This window comes from Loxodonta africana, chromosome 2 (assembly GCF_030014295.1).
Source record: "Loxodonta africana isolate mLoxAfr1 chromosome 2, mLoxAfr1.hap2, whole genome shotgun sequence".
Lineage (NCBI taxonomy): Eukaryota > Metazoa > Chordata > Mammalia > Proboscidea > Elephantidae > Loxodonta > Loxodonta africana.
Window position 1 is genome coordinate 144,051,940 of NC_087343.1, and position 25,353 is coordinate 144,077,292.

Below are 25,353 nucleotides of genomic sequence, written 5' to 3' on the forward strand. Positions count from 1 at the left end.
GTCCTCCCTCCGGGTCGGCTTCTCGGGCGAGCCCCGCAGCGTAGGGAATCGTCGTCCGCAGGGCGGTCAGTGCCGGCGCCGCGAACTCCCAGGCCCAGGTCGCCGGAGCGGCACGAGCGGATCGACGAGGAAAGATGGCTGCCCTGACGACGGTCGTGGTGGCGGCGGCGGCCACCGCAGTAGCTGGGGCTGTGGCGGGGGCGGGCGCGGCCACGGGCACCGGCGTGGGAGGTGCGCCGGCGCCGCCACAGGTAAACCGAAGAGGGCCGGGAGTCGCTCTGGTGGCGGGCGTGGGCCCCGGTGGGCTGCAGGCCCTGGAGGCGGGACGGGGACCCCCACCTCTTCCTGAACAGGTGTTCCCCGGAGCTCGCTTCAGCGCGGCTCGGGAAGCGGGAGGCGCTGTGTTGACCTCCTTTTGCTCGGGGCCTTTCACATGCGGACGTTGCTCTTTGTTGGCAAGTGCATTTACCGGCTTTTAATGGGGCATCTCGATGTGTTGGAAAGAGGCTTTGGAGTCGAGGAAGACCTGAGTGGAAACCCTGGCTCTGCCAGTTCCTAGCCCTGTGATCTGGGTAAAATAGTTACCCTCTTGGGGACTCAGCTTCTGTAAAAATTGGAGCTAACCATATGTGCTTTCCCTAGTTGTGAAAATTAGAGATGTCTGGGAAGCCTCTGGCACAGTGGTTGGGTGAAGACAGACCAGTAATGGTGGTTGCTCTATTATTGCACCAGGTGCTGGGAGGACAAGGAGAAATAAAATAATAGGGTGGTCTGAGGCAAACATGTTTCCGAAGATGAGTTTAGGATCCCTTTCTCCACAGTGAGGGTCTCTCAATAAGAAATGTTGAATCCAGTTGCTCAAACCAAAGACCTTGGTTCACCGTATTGTTGCACAGGCCACACCCAAAGCATGGGCAGTTCCTGTCTCGTCTATCTTCAGGCTAAATCCGTTATCCAAGTCTTCTCATCACCTCCACTACTACTATCCGTGGCCAAACCATCATTTCTCCCGCGCCTGGAATAGTTTCCTCCATAAAGTCTATTCTCATCAGCCAGGGCGATTCTGGTCGGTAATAACACTCTTCTGCTCAGAACCCCGCAAGGGGTTCTTACCTCACTCAGAATGAAAGCCAGAGGCCTTACCATGGCCTGAAGGGCCAATGAGCTACCCCACCCCACTCTGACACTTGAAATCTCCAGTCCCCTGCCCGGACTCTGCTGCAACCATACTGGCCTTCTTGTGGTCCCTTATACTCTTTTACCTCAGGAGCTTTGCGGTTGTTACTCAGCTCTGCTTGGAATACCCCTGGTGGTGGAGTGGTTAAAGCGCTTGACTGCTAACCAAAAGGTTGGTGGTTCAAACCAACCAGCTGCCATGTGGGAGGAAGATGTGGCAGTCTGCTTCAGTAAAGATTACAGCCTTGGAAACCCTATGGGTCAATTCTGCCCTGTCCTATAGCATTTCTGTGATTTGGAACTGACTGCACGACAGTGGTTTTCTGCTTGGAATGCTCTTCTCCCCCATGATCCCATGGCTTACTCCACCAACTCCTTAAGATCTCCTTGTTCAAATGCCATCAGTTCAGTGAGACTTCCATGATGTCTCTAAACTAAACCTCTATTCAGCAGATCCTGCCCCCTTTTCTGTTTGTTTGTTTTTCATAAAAACCCATTGCTATGGAGTTGATTCCGACTCAGAGCAACCCTACAGGACAGAGTAGAACTGCCCTGTAGGATTTCCAAGGAGCGTTTGGGGGATTCCAACTGCCAACCTTTTGGTTAACAGCGAAGTTCTTAACCACTGTGCACCAGGGCTCCAGTTTTTTCCCCCATAGTACTTATTTAAAAAAAAAGAAACCATTGCTTTTGAGTCCATTCCAACTCATGGTGACCCCACATGTTACAGAGTAGAATTGCTCCATTAAGCCTTTTTTTCCATGGTACCACCAAGTAGGTAAGCTCCATGAGGGCAGAAATGTTTGGCAGTTTTATTCATTATTGTATTCCAGCACCAAGACTTGTATCTGGTTAGTGCCTGGGACACAGTAGGCATTCACTAAATATTAGTGGATCTATGCAATCCTGAAGGAAGGCTCTTGTGAGTGAGGACCAATTCCATCTTTTTTTCTCTTCCATAGTTCAGGAAATTTGACCTAAGGCAAATTTTCTTATGCATCCTCTTTAATTGCCTTTATTATTCTAACTCTGGACCAAGTGGTTCAGGACAAAAAAAATGTAAAATTAAAAATATAAAAGATATTTTTAAAATACAAAAATTTTTTTTAATTTATGACCCCAGTGGTTTAGCTATCTTGTTGGCTTCCTCCATGAAATTTTCCAGCTTACCATAGTTAAAAGTGATTTGTTCTCTAAATTCACGTAGCTGTGATTTGCCTCCTGGATTCAGTTTCTTACAATTTGCCTGATACGGTTCTTGGTGCACCTATTTATCACTCTACTACAGTGGTTCTCAGAGGTGTTGCTTGCATTCCTAAGAGTTGGATCAGGATTACTGTGGAGCTTTTTCAAATGTTATGTCAGTGCTTTGCAACCAGGAGTGATTTTTGGCCCCCAGGGGACATTTAACAATGTCTAGAGACATTTTGGTTATCACAGCTTAGGGTGGAGGTGGTAATGCTGCTGGTATCTAGTGGGTAGAGGCAAGAGATGCTGCCAAAGATCCTACGATGCACAGGGTAGCCCCCACAACAAAGAATTATCTGGCTCAAAATGTTAACAGTGGGGAAGTTGAAAAACCCTGCCTCATACCAGAAACCCTGGTAGTGTAGTGGTTAAGAGATACAGCTGCTAACCAAAAGATTGGCAGTTCGAATGCACCAGGCATTCCTTGGAAACCCTGTGGGGCAATTCTACTCTGTCCTTTAAGGTTGCTATGAGAAATCAACTCCACAGCAGCGGGTTTCATTTTTTGTTTTGTTGCTTTATACCATCAGACCTCTTTGGGGAAGGCATACCTTGAGAATTGCAGCAGTAATGGGGTGAAATTCCTCAGTGTGTTTGGGCTTTTAAGCCATACCATATTTTAAGACTCCAGTACCACACCCACACACCCACACCCACACACACAAACACAAATTCTTGCAACCTAATACTGAGGTTAGAGATTTGTCATATTAAGTAAATTAATATTCCTACTGGCTCTGACAGTGAAATCACAGAATGGTCTTTTGAGAAGAAATAAATTCCCTGATGACAGCCTCATGACATTAGAGGTGACCATCACAATATCTAAGTTTCCTTTCAATTATTTTGGAGTAATTATCTCTGAATTTTTAGAACTGTTTTATATTGTTAGTCCCTACAGCCTCCTGGGGGTATGAAATTACATAAATTTCCCACCAGTTGTTCTAATACTGCATTGTATCTATGCTTTTTAATGTTTGTGTATTCTTTGTTTATAAACCCCCTCAGTCATTGTCTTTCAAGACTGAAGACCACTGTATTAGTTTTCTAGGACTGCCATAGCAAGGTACCACAAACTAGGTGACTTATAGGACAGAAACATATTGTCTCACAATTCTGGAGGCTAGAAGTCCTAATTGGGGTATCAGCAGGGCAATTCTTTCTTGGAAGGTTCTAGGGGAACCTTCTTTCTTGCCTCTCCCAATTTCTGGTAGCCCCAGACATTCCTTGACTTGGAGCTGCAACTTAACTGTTGTCACATAGCATTCTTCTCTCTGTGTCTCTGTACCTCTTCTCCTGTTTTATAAAGATACCACACATTGAATTGGGACTCATTTTACTCCAGTATACCTCATGTTAGCTGAGACCCTGTTTCCAAGTTAGGTCACTTTCCCCAGTACCAAAGAGTCTACATATCTTTTGGGGGACACAATTCAATCTATAATAACCACTCATCTCCTTACTCTACTCTCAGATGCCATTTCCTTTTTTGTTCCCAGCCTGCCATTCTACTAACAATTTTAGTTGTTGAATTATGACTTTTTAAAAGTACCTCTAACGGCATCATACAGTATATGTTCTAGTTTTGTACCAAGATAGGACTGTGTCACACAGCCTGTACAAGGCAAGGTCATGGTAGCTGCATAGACACATCCAAACTCCCTGAGGGACTGAATTGCTGGGCTGAGGGCCGCGGGGACCATGGTCTTGGGGACTGTCTAGCTCAATTGGTATAACATAGTTTATGAAGAAAATGTTCTACATTCTACTTTGGGTGAGTAGCATCTGGGGTCTGAAAAGCCAGTGAATGGCAATCTAGGATACTCCAGTAGTCTCACCCTTTTGGGAACAAGGAAGAATGAAGAAAACTAAAGACATAAGGGAAAGATTAGTCCAAAGGACTAATGGATCACAACTACCACAGCCTCTACCAGACTGAGTCCAGTACAACTAGATGGTGCCCCGGTACTGCCACTGACTCCTCTAACAGGGACCACAATTGAGGGTCCTGGACAGAGCTGGAGAAAAATGTAGAACAAAATTCTAACTCAAAAAGAAAGACTAGACTTGCTGATCTCAGACTGGAGAAACCCTAAGAGTATGGCCTCCAGAACCCTTCAGCTCAGTAATGAGACCACTCCTAAGGTTCACCATTCAGCCAAAGATTGAACAGGCCTGTGGAACAAAATGAGACTAAAGGGGCACACCAGCCCTGGGGCAGGGACTGGAAGGTAGGAGGGAACAGGAAAGCTGGTAATAGGGAACCCAGGGTTAAGAAGGGAGAGTGTTGACATGTCGTAGGGTTGTTAACCAATGTCATATGACAATGTGTTTACTAACTGTTCAGTGAGAAACTAGTTTGTTCTGTAAACCATCATGTGAAGTTCAATAAAGGAAAGATAAGGCTGTGTTTTCTCCCCCTGAGGAAGCAGTGTCTCCATTCAGGGTTGGTGAAACTATTCAAGTGTACCAGCATATGTATAACAAGAGTTTCAGAAGGAGAGGAGAGAGAGAAAGGGCCAAAAAGAGTATTTGAAGAAATAATGGCCAAAAACTTGCCAAATTTGATTTAAAAAGTTAGTCTACAGTTGTTGTAGCTCAATGAACACTAGGTAGGGTAAACTCAAAGAAATCCACAGCTAGACACATCATAATCAAATTATCAAAAGACAAAGAGAAAATATTGAAAGCTCCAAGAGAGAAGCAAATCACATAAAAGCGCTCCTTGCTAACGTTAACAGCTGATTTCTCATCAAACCATGGAGGTCAGAAGTCATTGGAATGACATAGTCTAAAGTGCAGAAAGACTGTCCACCAAGAATTTTATACCCAACAAAACTGTTCTTCAAAAATGAAGGAGAAATTAAGACATTCGGAAATAAACAAAAACGTAGAGAATTTGTTGCTAGCAGACTTACCTATTAACATTAACTAAATGTATTTCGTCAAGCTGAATTAAAAGGATGGCAGGCAGTAATTTGAATTTGCATGAAAAATAACATAAATAAAGAGCATTGGTAAAGGTAAATATATAGGTAAATATAAAAGTCAGCATAAATGTAATTTTTTTGTTTGTAACAAACTTTTTCAGAAAGTAAAAGAGTAGAAAATAACTTTGCAAGTCATTCTATAAGACTAGTATTACGTTGATACCAAAACCAGGCAAAGACACCACAAGAAAACTATCGACAAATATCCCTTATGAATACAGATGTGAAAACTCAAGTACTAGCAAACCAAATCCAACAATATAAAAAGAATTAGACATCATGATTGAGATTTATCCCAGGCATGTGGGGCTGCTTCAGCATACAAAAAGCAATTAATAAAATACACCATCTTAATAGAATAAAGGACAAAAACCACCATGATCATCTCAATAGATGCAGAAAAAGCAATTGACAAAAGCCACTCTTTCATGATTAAAAAATACTCAGCAAACTTGGAATAGAAGGGAACATCCTCAACCTGATAAAAGCATCTATGAAAAGGCTGCTGCTAACATATTTAATGGTGAGAGATAGGAAGCCCTCCATCTAAGATCGGGAACAAAATAAGAATGTCCGTTCTCACCACTTCTGTCCACTGGAGGTTCTAGCCAGGGCAACTAGGCAAAAAAATAAAAAAAAAAGGACAACCAGATTGGAAAGGAAATGTTCAACACGTACTTGTTAAATGACTGACTGAAGGAAATAATGAGATCTTTTCTTGAACAATCCCTGAATACTTAACGTTTTCTACTCAAGAATCTAACATTTTAAGGTAAATATCTCTCTTCCACAAAGTGTATTTTTTAAAAGTTATATAAGATTAGTCCCAAAATTACCCCCCAAGAAACTCCATTATTGGCATTTTATATCTCTGAAAAAAAATTCCACATTTATTTCTTACCCTTTTTTCCTCTGCCTAAGCTATTTCTTTGCCTTAACAAAATGGTTCTGCCGGTCACATAGGGATTCCATTTTGTAAACATATGGTGAAATATATGATTAGGGACCAAGACAGTAAATTTACTGGTAATTATGTTTGCCTTACTGTTATTAAAATTAGATTGCATTCCCTGAGCACTTGGCAATCTAGGAGAAGCATACTAGAAGCATGCAGAAGAAAGGTCGATGAAAGTTGAACTTGATTTCAAAGAAGTAATAATATCAGCTTTGATACATCTGCTATAATAAATATATCCACTTCGTTAATCAGTTTCTTTGTAGTGTTGGCAGATGATTTGCTCCACGGAGAATTCAAAGTTAGTACTCTTGATTATTCTTCAAAATCTGTTAATTCGTATTTGGCCATTTTGTTAAGTTTAATAAAATAACGTGACAATAATGCTTAATGAGTCATAGTTTATATACTATAAAGCAAAATGTAAGCTGTACTAAGTTTTGGCTTTTAAGTTTTGAGATGGGACAGTTTGCTAAGTGACAGTTTGCTAAACTAAGTGACAGCTTATTTTAGATAACTGTCATTTTGTAAGTGTAAAATCTTTATGGAAGTAGACTGCCACATCTTCCTTCTGCTGAGTGGCTGGTGGGTTTGAACTACCTACCTTTTGGTTAGCAGCTAAACTCTTTAACCACTGCGCCACCAGGTTTCCTTAAGTGTAGGATGACTATTTTTATTAACTGATAATTTTCTTTTTGTTTTCATGCAGAATGATGGCTGTTGTACTTTAGGTGGAATTCGAACTTTTCACCTTCAAAATTGGAAGCAGAAGGCTATTCGGACTAAGAAAGCAGAATTCATACGCACAGCTGAAAAATTTAAGAATCAGTAAGTATAAGAACACTATCTTTAAACAACATAACTAGCCACTTTATAATGGACAATATAAAGTTAATAGTACTCTACCCTTCTCAGTCTCACATTAAGTTAAATAATTCTAGTCACTAGGTCGTCAAATTCAGTGAAAACTGTGAGAGCTGGAACTCGATGGGACTGCCTTGTTTTCCAGGTCTTGCAAGTTTTCTACCTTTGACAGGGCGCAGACCACATTTCTATTGCTCTGTATTAAGAATCCTATCTCATGAACACACAGTGAGTTTTTCCTTCTCTGACAAGTTCTTGCCTTACACAGATTCCAGATTTCACAGGTTTTACTGTATAAAATAAGGGAAAGGTGGGGGAAGTAGAATGGATAAATAAGCTACTTAATATAAAGTTGGCTGCCTCGGTGGCGCAAATGGTTGAGCACTTGACTAGCTGAGAGGTTGGTTGTTTGAACCCACCCAGAGGTACCTCGGAAACCCTGGTGGCGTAGTGGTTAAGAGCTACGGCTACTAATCAAAAGATCGGCAGTTCAAATCCACCAGGCACTTCTTGGAAACACTGTGGGGCAGTTCTGCTCTGTCCAGTAGGGTCACTATGAGCCAGAATTGACTCAACGGCAATGGGTTTGGTTTTCGTTTTTAGAGGTACCTCAGAAAACAGTTTTTTTTTTTCAGAAAACAGGTTTGACGATACATTTCCAAAAGGCCGCAATCTTGAAAATGCTATGGAGCTGTTCTCCTCTACACACAAGAGCTGGAATCAACTCAACAGCAACTAACAACAATATAAAGTTCATTTTAAACAGTTATCTCAACTTTATTTATTTTTACCATTTTGAATCAGTATATTTCAAACAAAACAAAACATTTGTTTCTTTAGATCTCGTATGTTAAATAACAGATTGAATACATTTTTTTACTTTTCAAGTGTAGGTAATTAGTGTTTTTGAGAGGGTAGTTTTAATGAAAAGTCTGTACCCTTGAGTTGTATTTTTGCAATGGCTTTTCAGTGCCTTTACCTTGGTCTGTTCCCCACTCATATTCATCTTGCACATTATGACTAGGCTAACTGAGAAGTTTTCATTTATTTTAACTTTTAATGCATGTATTTTTTTTTCTTTAAATAACCAATAATTTATTTAATGCTCAACTTTGTCAGCAATGCCATGAGGAATGAAAAAAGATTGGAACTCAGAGCACCCCACGCTACGCTTTAGTTGAGAGCTTTATAAAAGCGCTGCTTTGGGTTTATACAGTATCGACTTGCCAGAGAGCTCAAGAGAAAAGGAGGCTATTGTAAGGAATGGTCTCTGGATAAAAATTAGTTGGCAGTTCTTTGATTAGAAATTCTACCATTAAAAAAGCATCCCCACTGAATGTCGCAGTTATTCCATACTATAGCTTTGGGAGATTGAGTTCTCACTGCATGCATGTAGCACTCATTAATTTGCGAACATGCAGTTTTATTTTTTGACTTCCAAAATGCATTGCCCTAGATAGAATTGAACTGCAGGTTAGGGGTCCTGGTTTGTGTTTCTCTCTAAGGAGAGTAATGTCCACCAAATAGTTAGTGTCCATAGATAACAGCAAACTAGTAAGTTGTGTCAGTACAGACACTTTGTCTCCCGGTAGTATGTTTGTTTTATAATTCTGATTAGGATTTCTTCATCTGTTACAGTATGCTGGAAAAATTCATTGGAAAGAGAGCTAGAAAAACTCACTGGAAGAATGTTATTTCTTTCCAGCAATTTTCATTGAGTACAAAGAATAAAAAAACACACACAACTTGTAATATAGGTATTTTTAGAATGTATAATATATTCACATGACTTAGAAATAAAAGTGTATCAAAGGGTACACAATGGAAGTTCTCTGTCACACCCCTGACCACACCTACGCAGCCCTCCTTCTCTCAGACATTCACTGTTCTTAGTTTCTTATGTACCTTTCACAGATATTGTATGTATTTATAAGGAAATAGAAATAAATATTCAGATTTGTCTTTTTGTGTACACTGTTCTATATGTTGCCTTTTTTTTTTTTAACTTAATGTATATCTCGGATACCAAGGAATTACTTTGTCAGGCATGATAATGACATTGTAGTTATATACAGATCAGATGTTTAGAAACAGCACAGATCCACATTATTTTACACATGTATGAGCGTGCTTTCAGGACAGATTCCTACAAAGCAGAAATACTGGGTCAGAGGTTTATAAATTTTTCAGACTTGATAAGTATTGCCAAATTGCCTCCCATAGGTGATTTACAATTCCACCAACAATGTATGAGAGGACCTGTTTCCCCACAGTCTTGTCAACAGAGTATATTATTCACATTTATGATTCTTTGGAAACCCTGGTGGTGTAGTGGTTAAGTGCTGCGGCTGCTAACCAAGAGATCAGCAGTTCAGATCCACCAGACACTTCTTGGAAACTCTATGGCGCAGTTCTGTGCAGTCCTATGGGGTCGCTATGAGTCAGAGTCGACTCAATGGCAGTGGGTTTTGTTTTTGGTTTTGGTTGTGATTCTTTGCCAATGTGATAGGTGTAGAAGGTTACCTTGGAATATAGTTTTTCTCCTGTAATGAGTGAGGTGGAGCATAACATGCTTGGCAGTTTGTCTGCAGTGGTAATATTTCTAATTCAGTGCTTGTTACTTTGCCAGCAATGGCAGCACACAACTTTCTTACTATCATACACATCCTGTGTCCATGGCAGATATTATTGTTGATCACAGTCATTCCCCCCCTCCCCCCAGTCAGAGCCTAGATGGGCTTCTCAGTCCACAACACAGGACTCCACTAGTCACTCTCAGTCCATCAGAGTTGACATGTAAACCGAAGTCTAACTGATATCTCTGTTCTTCCTCTTGCTTCCTCTCACAAACAGCAAGAGCTTCCTGAACAACATGTGCTAAGATAATGATTCCCTTAGGCTTTGCAGCAGCCAGATGGGGGCCTGCGGCAGTCTCATCTGTTTACCCCAATGTGCCTTTTAAATATGACATTTTTCTGCATGTGCTACAAAGTGAAACAGGCTCGGAAACTCTGCCTTACATAGTTGCCCTTCAAGTTGTGTGAAATTAAGTCAGTGGGCAGAGATACTCCACTTCTCAGTAAATGTAGGACTAGTCAAGAATTAGAGTATTTATATTAATTGCCGTCTTCTGGGGAAAGAAAACAAGTGTTGAAGAAATTAATTTTTGTCCAACCAAAAAAGTTCCTTGATAGTATTTTTTCATTTTACCTCAGGGCTTAAACTAACAATTAGAGTTCCTTATTAGTAGACCAAATAAGTCCAAAGAGCAAAGATAACATGAAAGAAGCCTTTAATTAAATGTAGAACATATCCCTTAAATATGCTGAATTTCCCGTCTTTGTAGATTCTTCTTTCAAGATTTTTGTTTAATTAATAATACTAATAGCTTGCATTTCTATAGTGTATTTTTTTTACTGTATAAAGACTTCACATATATATTATCTCATTTGATACTAATAATAGCCCCATTAGATAGTAGATAGTTGTTATTATTTGCATTTTTGTGATGAGGACGTTCACACCAAGAGAGATTCAACATCTTGGCTAAGGTTACCAAGTTAACAATATCTACTATTTAGGGCAGTCATCACAGTGACAACCATTTTCCGGGCACAGTAGGATTGAGTTGGAGTCTATAGCTCATGTATTTTTAGAGCAAGTGTATGATTATGTTTTCTTAACATTTTATGATTTATAATTTTATAATTTAAGTAACAATTCAAATTACATGTGGTTTTAGTTGAACTTAACTCTTTTCTAACATTTTGACTTTTTAGCCTTATTAGTCCAAGTATTTATATTTTGCCTCCTTAGATGAATTGATCCAAGTATAAAGTAGTGATTATTATGATTGTCTTCGTATTTTAATTAATTAAAAATATATTTAAATCATACTTACACCGTGTGTTTCTTTTCCTAAAGCGTTATTAACTTAGAAAAAGATAAACACAGTCATTTCTACAACCAAAAAAATGACTTTGGAATTGAGCATAGTATGCTCGAAGAATTGGAAAATAAATTGATTATCAGCAGGAAAACAGAAAGTAAGTTGAGTTCATGATGAACTAAAATCTGTTGAGTGATATAAAATTGTAGTCGTGCCTTTGTGCTTCGTCTTCGTGTATTGACTGTGGTATATTCTCTACCAAGATACTGTCTAGGTGGTAATATGTTTGTCTCTTAGGAGTATGTGTTTTTTGGAATTCCTGGATAGTACAAACAGTTAACTGCTCTCAGCTGCTAACCAAAAGGCTGGCAGTTCAGGTGCACCTGGAGGCACCTCAGAAGAAAGGCCTGGTGATCTACTTTGAAAAAATTAGCCATTGAAAACCTTAGGGAGCTCAGTTCTACCCTGACATATATGGGGTCACCATGAGTCAGAATCGACACTATGGCAACTGTTTTTTTTTTTTTTTTTTTAAAGCCCTTCAGCCACAGTTTAGTTATTCTACCGGATTATTTTCTATGTATATTTCTTCCTTGCCAATTTAATAGGAAAGAGAAGATTTTGTATTTTGGTTGGCAAATCAGTTAATGGTATTGAAATTGCTTAAAGAAAAATTGATTTTAAATTATCTGATCTGAGCTCCTCAACCTGGCATTGTTGACTGAACCCTGGACTAAGTAAACATCAGTGGGTCCAGAATCTATACTTAGTAATGGTGTGAAATGATCAAATCACATTGTTCTTTAAATCTGAGTTTTCTTGCCCATGATATAAAATCTTACATTTTTATCCCAGGAGAGCTGTTTTCTACAACCAATGAGATAATACATGAGAAAATGCCTTGTAGATTGTATAGCTAATGTGTTCCATTGTTTATTGTTACGAATATTAATCATTGTCAACAGTACTAAATGCTGGCCTCAAGAAAAGAATTCTATGAGAATACCTTGCTTCTTTGTAGAATTAGATATCTGCTGTAAAATCCTTACATTACAATAAAAAAGTACTTAGCAATGCTTAAGAAGAAATAATGATTATCAAGTAAATAAGCTTTTTAAGGCTTATTATGTAGAGATTATACTATTTAGGGTACTCCTTTATAACAAATTAAAAGAAATTTCCTAATGTATTTTTTTCTTTCAGAATGTAACATTGAACTGTTTTAAAAAGTCATCTTTTAATTGTCAGGTAGAATAACTCTGTCTTCTGTCACAGTGACAGCAGAACCTAATATAAATTCAAAATTTCCAATCCCCTACGCTGACTCATGGAGAAATCTAGGTGCCCCTAATTTAGTATTTCTTAATTTCCCTCAGTTCTTTTGTAGCTAGCTGACACTGGCTGACCTTTCTTTTTCTTTCAGTCATGCCATTAACTAATGTGTCTCCATTTAGCACAGTTTTAGGTTATTTGGTTTTCCCATTCTTAGGCAACTTTATTTTTACCTTTTTATTTCCCTCTGTTGTACAACTTAACCTTCCCGTATTAACACTTGGTATTTGCCTTATCCAGGAGATGAAAGAATCCGTCGTCTTTAGTATAAGGATATGGACGTTTCCCCTTCACGTGTTACAGCTCACGAGTAGTAAATACCTATCCCTTACCTCAGATACCATGCCACAGTCTTAGCCTGCATTTATATAATATTGTACGTACATTATTTGCCTATAAACGGAGTGTCAATTCCAAATGTATAACTAAAATAAAAAGATTATTTGCCTTATAGTTAGTCGTATCACTGTAGCTCATCAAATTATAGGAAAAACAAAACAACAAAAACACTTCTCTAATTAGTTAACTTCACTAGAGAAATGTCCTGACCTAAAGTTCCAGCAGTGAGCTGAGGCTATAAAAATACATTGGAGATAAAGTTTCTGCTTTCGTGGCATTCTTGAATTTTAATAACAAAGAGAACAAGCCAAAGTTTGGAGGTTTGTTTTGAATATTAACACTGAGTCCAGGCCTATAGGTAAACTTAAAAAAGAAAAAATGTTTTTAGGGCCTTTTGGGCAGAGCAGTTTTGTTCTCTGTGCTCATTTGTGGAAAAGTTGGAAAATCAAAAAAGGGGTGCATGAATTAAAAAACCAAAGGTGAGAAAATAGCATGAATCAGAATCGACTAGATGGCAGCGGTTTTTACTATATGAATATATATTTGTGTGAATATGAATATATATGGTGTTAGCCTAATAATTTACATAAATATTAAAATAAGATTATTACTTCAAAAAAATATTAAAGAAGAATCCGGACTTTCTGCTGCAGATAACATCTGAAAATATCTCTGATACCCTTATTTATTTTTTAGGTTTTTATTGTGGCTTAACATTTTACTTCAGTCTGGTCCTTTGGTTGAGCTCAGCAACCTGGATATAGATACTACTGAATGGCTCCTTAAGGTCATGACAGTGATACCAGGGAGGATCATCAGCCCATCTTAGAGGAGGTGGTTAAACAATTAATTCTCAGATTGAAGTATGTCAGTATATATAGAATTAATATTGGTTAGACAGTTTAAATATTCCTACAGGAGATTTACGAGTCAAATTCTGTTTCCATAAATTATACTAATAAACAAACAAAAACAAATTAAAAAGTAAAGAAGCTGCTGCTAAAGAGCAAACGATGATTAAGCCTGAACTACTGATCTATGTATTTTAAACCATGTCCACTAACTTAATTCCCGTGGACTAAAAAAATAAAAAGGAACATTTCCTTACCATAAGCTGTAGTAAGATTTAACCCATTGTGTTTTTAAATATAGGAAAAAATTGAGAGCTGCTTTGTTTAGAGCAGAGGTATTTAAAGTGGTCGAATTGTTTGAAAGTTAATTTTGAATAACCGTCTTTTAGTTTTATTTAATCGCTGTTGACTGTCTTTTTCTAAGTGATTCTGGTGGGTCTGATGTGTAGAATCCTGAACTACAACAACGTTTGTCATAGAATTGTTTTAAGGTACCTGCTTTCTTCCTTGTAGGAGCAAAAATACAGCAACAGTTGGCTAAAATACATAACAATGTAAAGAGACTTCAGCATCAGTTAAAAGATGTGAAGCCTACACCTGATTGTAAGTCAACATGGATTTTATATTCTTTCCTATGTATTAATGCTTTCTATTGTAATTTGGAAAAATTTATACTTTATCATATGAAATATGTCTATTTTTCTGTTAGGCATTAATGTAGCTAAACCCTGCCTTATCATTTAGGGATTAATAAGGATACATCAGAGAATTGTAATACCTGGGGTTTATGTGAAATGAAGGTAATCAGGAGACTGTTAGGATTGTTGGGGAGATGAAATAAAATAATGTATGTTGGGAACACCATATTGTCTATAATTGGTACAGTGGTTATAATAAGCACTAAAAAAGGTAATTATTAATATTATAATTATAGCTTATTAAATTAATAAATGAAACCATAAATACTAGAAGAGAACATGGGTTAATATTTTTATAACTCTTATTATATTTTATAAGAATGAAAGATAAGAAACCATAAAGAAAAGAATGGATCTATTGGCATTAAAAAAAAAAAAAAACCTCAAACATAAGCAAAATTGAAAAACAATTTAGGGAAAATACTCTCAGTATATGTCTCATTTAAAGGGTTACTCTCTATACTATATAAAGAATCCCTACAAGTTAGACAAATGTAACAAACCTAATAGAGAAATGGGCAAAGGTTATAAGGTACAGTTCATAGCAGAAGAAATATGATATACATGAAAAAAAATCTTAGACTTATTAATGATCACAAAAATGTCAACTAGATCAACAATAATAAATTTTTGCCTCATTTCGGAAATGGTTAAAAGGTATACGGGAAGGGGGCGCATTTGGACGGCATTTGGATGAGTCTGTCTGAGAAACAGTTTGACAGTATTTAGTGCTATAAAGTGGGCATACTTTTTGATTTAGCCTTTCGAGTTTTATTAACCCTCTAAAAATGCTAATAGGAGCCTGCAAAAGTACACATGCAGTATGTTCACTGCAGAATCATGTGTAGTTAAAGGATCACCAGAACTGATTAAACAAAGTAGGGTAGATGTAGGCAGTGAACTTCTATGCAGCTATAAAAAGAATGAGGTAGTGCTGTATATATATTGAAGTGGAAAATTAACCACACATTTTGTTGAGTAAAACTACAGATTATAAATCAACATGTATAGTATGAAACAATTTTTGTAAAATATAATATTAATGATAATATGTATCCATAGAAAAAATATATAATCATAAAAATCAGTTTGGGGCACAGTTTTCTTCTCCTTTGGGCTAAAAAATGTTTTTAAATAAAAGGAGCCTTCAAGTTTTTCTTAATATTTGATTGCCAGCCTTACTGAAATATGAAGTACTTTTTCCATTTAATTTTTTACAGTTGTTGAGAAGCTGAGAGAAATGATGGAAGAAATTGAAAATGCAATTAACACTTTTAAAGAAGAGCAGAGGTTGATGTATGTTTTAAAGTCATTTTAATATAGAATTATTCACCTTTATATTTTAGTAACTTTCCACTAGGTTGTGTATACAAACCATTTTGTTGTTATGTATTTAATATGAGCCTACACAAAAGCAACATAACACCTTTCTTCTTTTGTTTCAGGTGTTAAACTGCTTTTTTATGTTTTAAGTGAATTTTTATTTGTATTTAAAAAAAAAAAAATTTTTTTTTTTTTTTTAATACTAAAAATCCCAAGTGAGAATTTGGTAGGTTGGGTTCTTTTTTCCTTTGAGGAAACTCTTTTAAGGCTTAGATTTATAAATGTTCATAATAAAGTACAGTGTAAGATTTGGTCTGTTGACATACTGAAACTAATAAAAATGAGATTGAAGCAGTAAAGCAGATAGATAAGCATAAAAGTTGGGTAAGACAACTGAGCAGTGAAGGCAGAGAAAGCTGGGGAACTTGGCAGGAGAGAGCATAGGATAGAAGGGGGATATAATGGAGAAGTTGTGATGTGAAAAAAGTCAGGAATAATTAAACTTAAGGAAAAAAATGAAGGGTTAATAAAATTAGAACTATTTTTTAAATTTTAGATATGAAGAGCTTATTAAAGAAGAGAAAACAACTAATAATGAATTGAGTTCCATATCAAGAAAAATTGACATATGGGCTTTAGGTAATTCAGAAACAGAGCGAGCTTTCAGAGTGATGGCAAGCAGAGTTCCTGTAGACAAAGTAACATCAAGTACTCTCCCAGAAGAAGTGGTAGATTTTGAGAAATTCCTTCAGCAAACAGGAGGGCGACAAGGAGGCTGGGATGATTATGATCATCAGAACTTTGTAAAAGTGAGAAACAAACATAAAGGGCAGCCAACATTTATGAGAGAAGTTCTAGAACACCTGCCTGGAAGAACACAGGATGAAGTTCAACAGCATGAGAAGTGGTATCAAAAATTTCTGGCTCTAGAAGAAAGGAAAAAAGAGGTAATAATTATAATGGCTATTATTTGTTATATGTTCCTATGTTCTACGCCATGTGCTAAACTCATATATGTCATTAACTTTAAACAGTCCCATGAGATATATACAACCCCCGCCCCTTGTCACTTTACAGGTGATGAAACAGCCCTTATCAGCAAGTTAAGTAATTTACCCAGGTAGTGGGAACTATAGCTGGACTTCCTTAAAGCTAAACATTTTTACCCCAAGAAACAATACAATGGGCCAGAAAAATTTTAATTTGTGGGCAAAACCCTCTCTCTCCACTTCCCCAAAATGTCGGTAGTCCAGATGTGCTTAGACTTTTGAAAAAAACCATCTTACCAGCAAAGGCCACATTGTTTTGAATAGACAATAAAGGGGCAGTAGGAAGAAAACCATTTGACTGTTATAAACTTCTTTGAGTTTCACAACTTCCACTTCATTGCTTATTTTAAAAACTGAACATTTTGGCTACTCTAAAGAAAAACGTCACCCTTGACTGTAGAAAATCCCTATGATATGTTTTTATCATTAACAGTAAATAAAACATTCATCTTTTGTAAGCCTAGTATAAATCAAGAATAATGATAATGCTGCTAAAAGCAAAATTGAGTTCTTCAGTGATTTTGAGATGTTCATCATATCCAAACAGGAGAATTCTAGATAAACAAATTTGAATCTTAAGTTCCATTTTCATAAAAATATCATTTTGGCTTTTGTTTAGACCAGGGTTTCTCAACCTTGGCACTTACTGACATTTTGGGGACGTAATTCTTTGTTTTAGGGGCTGTCCTGTGCATCGATCGTAGAATGTTTAGCAGGCTTTAATGAACTTCACTTTGGCTTGGTTTGACAATAAAAAAGATGTGACTATTCAACAGCTAGTATTTGAACCTAAGAAGTATTAGAGAAATACTGATTCGGTGTATAGTCTACGGTTTTAGCAGAAGTAGCAGGATTTTGTTTTGTTGTGTGTTTCTGAAATAAGTTGAATGTAGGAAGATTGACTTTTGGGACTTTAAGAAAAATTTTTAAAACTTAAGCCATTTTTAAAGATTCAGATAACAAGCTACTAAGAATTATTTGGACTTTTTTCCAGGATACTGAAAACATGGGGTTCTCAAAGTGTTCCCTAGACCCCTAAATAAGCATTACGTGAGAACTTGTTAGAAAACTTTAGGCCCCAAGCCCAAACCAAACCCTTTGCCTTCAAGTCAATTCCAATTCATGGCAACCCCATGGGCTACAAAGTAGAACTTCTCCATGTGGTTTTCTCGGCTGTAATCTTTATGGAAGCAGATCGCCAGGCCTTTCTTCTGCAGCACTGCTTAGTAGGTTCAAACTGCCAACCTTTAGGTTAATAGTTGAGTGCAAACTGTCTGTGCCGCTCAGGGACCATGGGGGATAGGGCCGGGCAATCTGTGTTAACAAGTCCTCCGGGTTATTGTTCGAAGCTAAAGTTTGAGAACCATTTCTCTAGAGAAAAGGAACAGACATAATGCTTTTTGTAATAAAGGTAAATTACCCCTGATTTTAACTTACATTTCTTACTACCAACCATGATGTTTCACAATGATATTTGACGATTGTTTGGATGTAGGGGTGAGATAGAAAAGGGTATGAAAGTGGAGGTAACATTTACTGAAGTAGGATATGTTGGAGGACAAGAAGGAAGTTTACGGGAAAGTATCAGGAATTCGGTTTTAAATCTACTGAGTTTGAGATGTTGAATAGAAAATTTATCATTTTTGTCTCCTGCAAAATCTTTGTATCCAAAGATACAAACCATTTTCAGACATGCCCTGTACATTGTAGCCTAAGTATTCTTGTTTGTTTTGTTCCCATTTTCTAGAACCGCCTTCCTTTTCCCCTTAGTCCGATGTGACTATTCAACAGATTCAAATGCTACTTCCGCTTACCCAACCATAAGCGATCTCCTTCCCTCAGAACTTCACTAACACTTTATTTATACCTCTTTTAGGATATGCTATGGGACATTCTATATTCTATTATTTATGCACATGTCTTGTCTCCCCTGGAGCACTGCTACTCAGAGTGTGGTCCATGGACCAGATACTGGTTGGCAAGCTGTTACTGGTATATAATCAAAATCAACCACCCAGTAAGCACACTGTTTAGTTCAATTGACGTGTTTTTTTTTGTAGAAAAGTTTCTCAATGAAGGTCTGTATTCTGGCATGAGTTCCTTATATCGCTATGGACAGGCACTTTGAGTAGCACTGTACTAGATGGGAGGGGTCCTGGTGGTGCAGTGGTTAAAGTGCTCGGCTGCTAACTGAAAGGTCAGCAGTTCGAACCCACTAGCCACGCCACAGGAGAAAGATATGGTGGTCTGCTTCCGTAGAGATTTATAGCCTGGGAAACCCTGTGGGGCAGCTCTACTCTGTCGTATAGGGTTGCTATGAGTTGAAATGGACTTGATGGCAGTGGGTTTGGTTTGGTTTTGGTACTAGATGGCATTTGGTATTGTTTAAACATCAAGTTGTTGGTTCTTACAACATTGCCTTATGTAGAGTACACATGACATAAGGATTTCTTTAATGAATAAATGAGTAAATGAATGGATGAATGTTGCATCATGAGTGAAGATCAGGAAAACTGTGTTCCTGACTTGGTGGAAAGTAATTCAGTGACTGTATCCATTAAGAGATAGAGAATATAGTTGAAATTAAAAAAAAAAAAAAAAATCTTTACATAATCCTACTGAGCTATTTTCCATGACCCATCTGTCAATTTGTTATATTGTAGTGGCTTGTGTTGCTATGATGCTGGAAGCTATGCCACTGGTATTTCAAATACCAGCAGGGTCACCTATGGTGGACAGGTTTCAGTGGAGCTTCCAGACTAAGACAGACTAGAAAGAAAGGCCTACCTTCCATCAATTAGCCAATGAAAACCTCATGGATCACAACAGAACATTGTCCGACTCCCTTGCTTTGGACACATCATTTAAAAAAAAAAAAAATTTTTTTTTTTTTAGGGAGGATCAATTGCTAGAGGAAGATACCATGTTTGGTAAAATAGAGGGCTAACAAGGGTATGAAAAGCCCTCTGTGAGGTAGATTGGCATGCTAACCACAACAATGGACTCGAACATGCTGGCAGTTTTGAGAATGATGTCGGACCGGGGAGCATTTTATTCTGTTCTACATAAGGTTACCATGAGTGGGAGTTGACCTGATAGCAGCTAACACCAACATTGAGCTATTTTACTTTATGTTTTTTATACTTACAAAGCACTGTGTACCAGGCACTCATTCTTCACAACAACCCTGTTTATGTTGTGAAGGTGAGATGAGCAAAATGAGTACAGAGAAGTCTAGTGATACATCTAAGGTCACACCTAGTAAATGGCAAAGTCAGTTTGGTCCCAAAGAGTCTGGCTTCAGAGCCCATGCTCTTAACCACCCTGCTTTTGATTCCTCTTCTGACTTGAGTAGAGGAAGATTACATACTCAGAAGGTATTCTAAGTCTAGAAAGAGGATTTGGAAGCAGAAGTGAGATAACTAGAGGACAAGGATGTTACCCATGAAAGCAAAAGAAGTGGGAGAGGGGAAGGAGAATACTACATGAGGTGCAGTCATTGTGAGCCTGGAGATTCAGAGAAGAGGATGGTGAAAAGAATGAAAACAACCATTAGTCGGTATTTTAAAAGATAATGAAAACAACCATTAGTTGGTATTTTAAAAGATAATGAAAACAACCATTAGTCAGTATTTTAAAAGATATGTTAATTTTTTTTTCTCAAAACAGAAGTAGAAAAAAAATTGCATTTGTGTTTATAAAAAACTTGTAAGATCTAATCAACCAGCATCCTACAACCAGTATTCTTTCTGGAAAGATGGATTTAAGGTTTTTAAAATACTTTTGGTTATCTAGAAATATTTTTTCTTGCTGTCTTTTTCTTATCATTTAGTCTATTCAAAATTGGAAAACTAAAAAGCAGCAAAAAAAGAAGGAAAATTTCAAGTTAAAGGAAAAGGCAGAGGATATACCTATGCTTTATCATAATAAACAAGAAGATAATCAAAAGCAAAAACAGGAAGAAAGAAAAAAACAGAAATTGGCAGTTGAAGCTTGGAAAAAACAGAAAAGCATAGAAATGGCAATGAAAAATGCTTCTCAATTAAAAGATGAGGAAGAGAGAGAAAAAAAACAGCAGAGAGAGCGTCAACGCCAGTTTAAATTAAAATTACTGGTAGAAAATTATACCCAGCAGAAGAAAGAACAGGAAGAATTTTTGAAGCTTGAAAAGGAAATAAGGGAAAAGGCAGAAAAAAGGAAAACTGCTGTTGATGGAATCTCCAGGTTTCAAGAAAGAGTAAGTAAATATGTTTCCTAAATAATTTTTAAATGCCACACATGGGGTTATTACTTTCCAGGTTCCGCTCAGCAAAATTTCTTGAGTGCTTCTTACATATTGGGCCTGTACACAGCATTAGCTTACCAATGCTTCTAATTTCTAGTAGCTTACAGTCTAGTGAGAAAGGTAGATACGCAAGTAGGAGATTTTAGTAAAATGTGATGAATAATTTGGTGATTGAGGGACAGAGTACTTCAGGAGGTGGATGTACAGAGAGGGACACTTACCACGGCTATGAGTGTCAGAGAGGTGATACTTGAATCTTGAAGAGAAAGAAAATGGAAAGAGAGAGAAGAAATTGTCCCTAATAGAGGGAATAGCACAAGTAGCAGTTCAGAGGAATCCAACAACATGGTTTGTGGGGGAAACTCTGAACACTTCAGTATTCTTAGGGTATCCAGTAGGAGGTGGGAACCAGCAGAAGAGGCTGGAAGGGTAGCCACAGGCCAGACCCTGTCTTCCCTGATTTTTTTATATGTTCATTGTCCATCTCCCCATCATAATACAAGGTCCATGAGAGCAGAGTTTATAATGTCTGTGCATCGAAATACATAGTAGCAACATCCATAACACAGAAAATAAGGGAGGTACAAAGAAAACTAATAGACAGAAGCATACTAGTGGAGACAATTTTTGTTCATTTCTTTTAGTCCATACATAAAAATCTTCCTACATCACAAAACATCCCATACAAAAAAAAGAAAACTTACAAAACAGAAAATATAACATAAAATGTGAACTAAGACCAGAAGTGTCTATATTGAAAAGTGAAAATGGGCTTAACTCACCTATTAAAAGAAGGAGTTTTAGATTGGACAATAAAGTAAGACAAGGAATTACTTGATGGTTGTAAAGTGATGCAGAAAGCTACGTGCATGTTATATTTATATTCAGAAAAAAGAAACCTCTTAGCCTTCATTAGAAAAGGTTAATATTTAGGCAGTATTAATATTTAAGGTAACTTAATTTTACTTGCAAACAACTAAACCTAGTTAATATTACTTTCTTAATTTCTTTTTTTGGTGTTTCATGTTTTTTAGGATTTACATAAACTTGAATTGAAAATTCTAGACAGACAGGCAAAGGAAGATGAAAAGGCAGAAAAACAAAGAAGACAGTTAAAATTAAAAGAAAAGGTACTCTGTACTGAGATTAATTTATTTTTATTATCGTAATTTCTTGATTTGTTAAAGATTCAGACATCAAATCCATTTTCTTTATATCCAGCTTTATTCCTTTTACACCTCCTTTAAATGTCATTCTTATTATTTACATATTGGGAAGCATAACTTAGTGCAATTTAAGCAACTGTTGGTTGAATTCTACCGTTTCACATTATAAGCACCACTTTTCACCCTAAATTCTTTCTCTCTTCCTACTCATCATTTTTTTCTTCCTTCTTTCTATATGAGCCTCTCTCTCAGACCTGTGGCAGCTATAAGCATTGCTTAAACTCACTGATGACACTCAGAACTAACGATGTTGTTGCCCTTCACGGTTAAAGCAAAGGACTTAACCAAACTAACAAGTTGCCATTGAGTTGATTCCCCATGTGTGTTAGAGAAGAACTCTGCTCTATAGGGTTTTCGATGGCTGATTTTTTAGAAGTAGCTGGTCAGGCTTTTCTTCCAAGGTTCCTCTGTTGTCAGGAACTTCAGGTTCTGCTTGGCACAACTCCATCGGGCCAAAAAGACAGACTGAGTGGGGAGAAGGAAAGGCAACTTTATTGGCTGGCTAAGCAATGGCTAAGCAAGGAGGCAGGGCCACATGCCATCCAAGACTGCCTTACTGGCAGCTTGTTGAGGCTGGTTCATACAGGCAGGATCAGGTTCAGAATACAGAATGGCACATGCACAGGCACAGCATGTTTTAGAATGAGTGCACATTTTCTAAGGCCTGGGTTCGATAGGAAGTTAATCCTGTTTGTTCATTAGCATGTCAGCCCTTCACCCAGAGGCAGAGAATTTACCCTGCATGAAGCAGTTAATGAGCTAAAAGTCATCTGGATTGCCAGCATGGAAGGCAGGACCTGTTTCAGCTGATTCCCGCTAGCCAGTGGCTGTTTCTCTTTAAGGAGGTTCTGAGGAGGAAAAGAAGGAACTGTAGAAATGGGCTGGGTGAGGGGCTGTCTTGAGGCTAAGAAAAATGGTTCTGTGGCCCTAGCCCTGTCTTACCTCTGGATGGACTTGAACTTCCTACCTTTTGGTTTGCAGCTGAGTTTAATTATTTGCACTACCCAGGTATTCCCAGCAAAGGGCTTCCTCATGGTTATTTATCCTAAATTTACTGTCTGGCCATATCACTGTCATGCTTAGCTATGTAGGTATTACATTTGCCTCATAAAGAAAGAAAGAAAAAATATATATATAATAAAATAATGGAAATAGAAAAAATAAACTAAATACCAGTTTATTAATAGACTGATGTAGTCTACATTTTATTTTAGCCACCTGAGCATATTAGAATTTTACTGCAGAGGTTATTAATAGTTTTATTACTGTTTACCTAATATTAAAGAATGTTTTTTAGAACTGCTTTCTGTTATCAAAGATCCTATTTATTAATAAAAACTTAACAGTTCGTATAAAGTAACTGGCACTCATTTTACTTCTGATTACAGGTTGAAAACAATGTTAGTAGAGATCCTTCTAGGCTTTATAAACCTACCAAAGGTTGGGAAGAACGGACCAAAAAGATAGGACCAACAGGCTCTGGGCCACTTCTGTATATCCCACATAGGTAAAAAAGAATTAAAATGGCTGTTCACTTTATAATAATTTAATTAACTGACATATTTTATGCAGTTTCTGTATTATATTTTATAATAAAAAATTGAGAATATACATTTTTTAAAGTTAACACTTAATCTTTTAAACCCGTTGCCATCAAGTTGATTCCAACTCATACCGACTCAATAGGTCAGGGTAGAACTGGCCCATAGGGTTTCCAAGTTGTGGCTGTTGGATTCCAACTGCCGTCCTTTTGGTTAGCAGCCAAGCTCTTAACCACTGTACCACAAGGGCTCTGGATCTTAATCTGTTAGGATTTTTTTTTTTTTTTTTTAAGTTTTCTGTATATTCTCTTAATCAAGCTATTCTTTTTTTCTCCTTAGGGCTATTCCAAGCTGGAGACAAGGATTATAGAGAAGCATATGAGATAATGAAACTGGTATTCAGTTATTGAGAACGTTAGCATATTTAGTTATGCTGGGAGGTAGGGTGGACTAACCATGTTTTTTAAGTAACACTAGCCTGGTCAGATTGATTATTAATTGTGCTTGTATGTGAATTGACAGGTACTAAGTTCCTTGCTGGCATTGTCATTAGTAGTTTCTATTTATACCAAGAGGGCATTTAATATATATGTTGCCCTAATACAAAAGTTTGTTACAAACATTTCATTTAAGTGCACAGAACGTTTTGAAGACGGTTTGTTTTGTCATGACATAACAAAATAAATTGGGACAATCATAGAGTGACAGTTTCTAAACCAAAATTTTTTAACTTTTAAACTTGGAGGTAAGTTTGGATAACAAAAATGTAAAGATTTTTTTGGTTTTTTTTAGAATTATGAAATAAGTTAATACTTTTTCTAAGTTTGACAGATTGGTAATTTGGCAGTTATTACATTTTTATGTAATAAACATTTTGTATTTGTTTAAAGCATGCTTTGTTTTTTTTTTTTTTTATTGTGCTTTAAGTGAAAGTTTACAAATCAAGTTTCTCATAAAAAACTTATACACACCTTGCTATGTACTCCTAGCTGCTCCCACTCCAATGAGACAGCACACTCCTCCTCTCCACCCTGTATTCCCTGTGTCCATTCAACCAGCTCCTGTCTCCCTCTGCTTTCTCATCTCGTCTCTAGACAGGAGCTGCCCACATAGTCTCATGTGTCTACTTGAGCCACGAAGCTCACTCCTCACCATTTTCTGTCTTACAGTCCAGTCCAATACCTGTCTGAAGAGTTGGCCTTGGGAATGGTTCCAGTCTTGGGCTAACAAAGGGTCCCGGGGACCATGACTCCTGGGTTCCTCTAGTCTCAGTCAGACCATTAAGTCTGGTCTTTTTATGAGAATTTGAGGTCTGCATCCCACTGTTCTTGTGCTCCATCAGGGATTAAGGGATTCTCTGTTGTGTTCCCTTCAGGGCAGTAATCAGTGGTAGCCGGGCACCATCTAGTTCTTCTGGTGTCAGGCTGATGGAGTCTGTGGTTAATATGGCCCAGATATTGGGGTCATCTTTACCTTCTATCTTTGGTGTTCTTCATTCTCCTTTGCTCCGGGTGGGTTGAGACAGTTGATGCATCTTAGGTGGCTGCTTGCTAGTGGTTAAGAACCCAAACGCCATTCACCAAAGTG

The 25,353-nt window shown here is 37.5% G+C and overlaps 1 protein-coding gene across 1 annotated transcript; it reads left to right on the plus strand.

The window, feature by feature from the left end:
* Positions 1-24,640, plus strand: CCDC112 (coiled-coil domain containing 112). The gene is made up of 10 exons (XM_003404488.4): positions 1-251; positions 7,079-7,197; positions 11,158-11,279; positions 14,158-14,247; positions 15,563-15,638; positions 16,222-16,612; positions 20,547-20,951; positions 22,034-22,129; positions 23,614-23,732; positions 24,106-24,640. Exons 1-10 carry the CDS (start codon positions 135-137, stop codon positions 24,134-24,136), a joined length of 1,566 nt encoding a protein of 521 aa, XP_003404536.2. The 5' UTR covers positions 1-134; the 3' UTR covers positions 24,137-24,640.
* Positions 24,641-25,353: the final 713 nt, after the last annotated feature.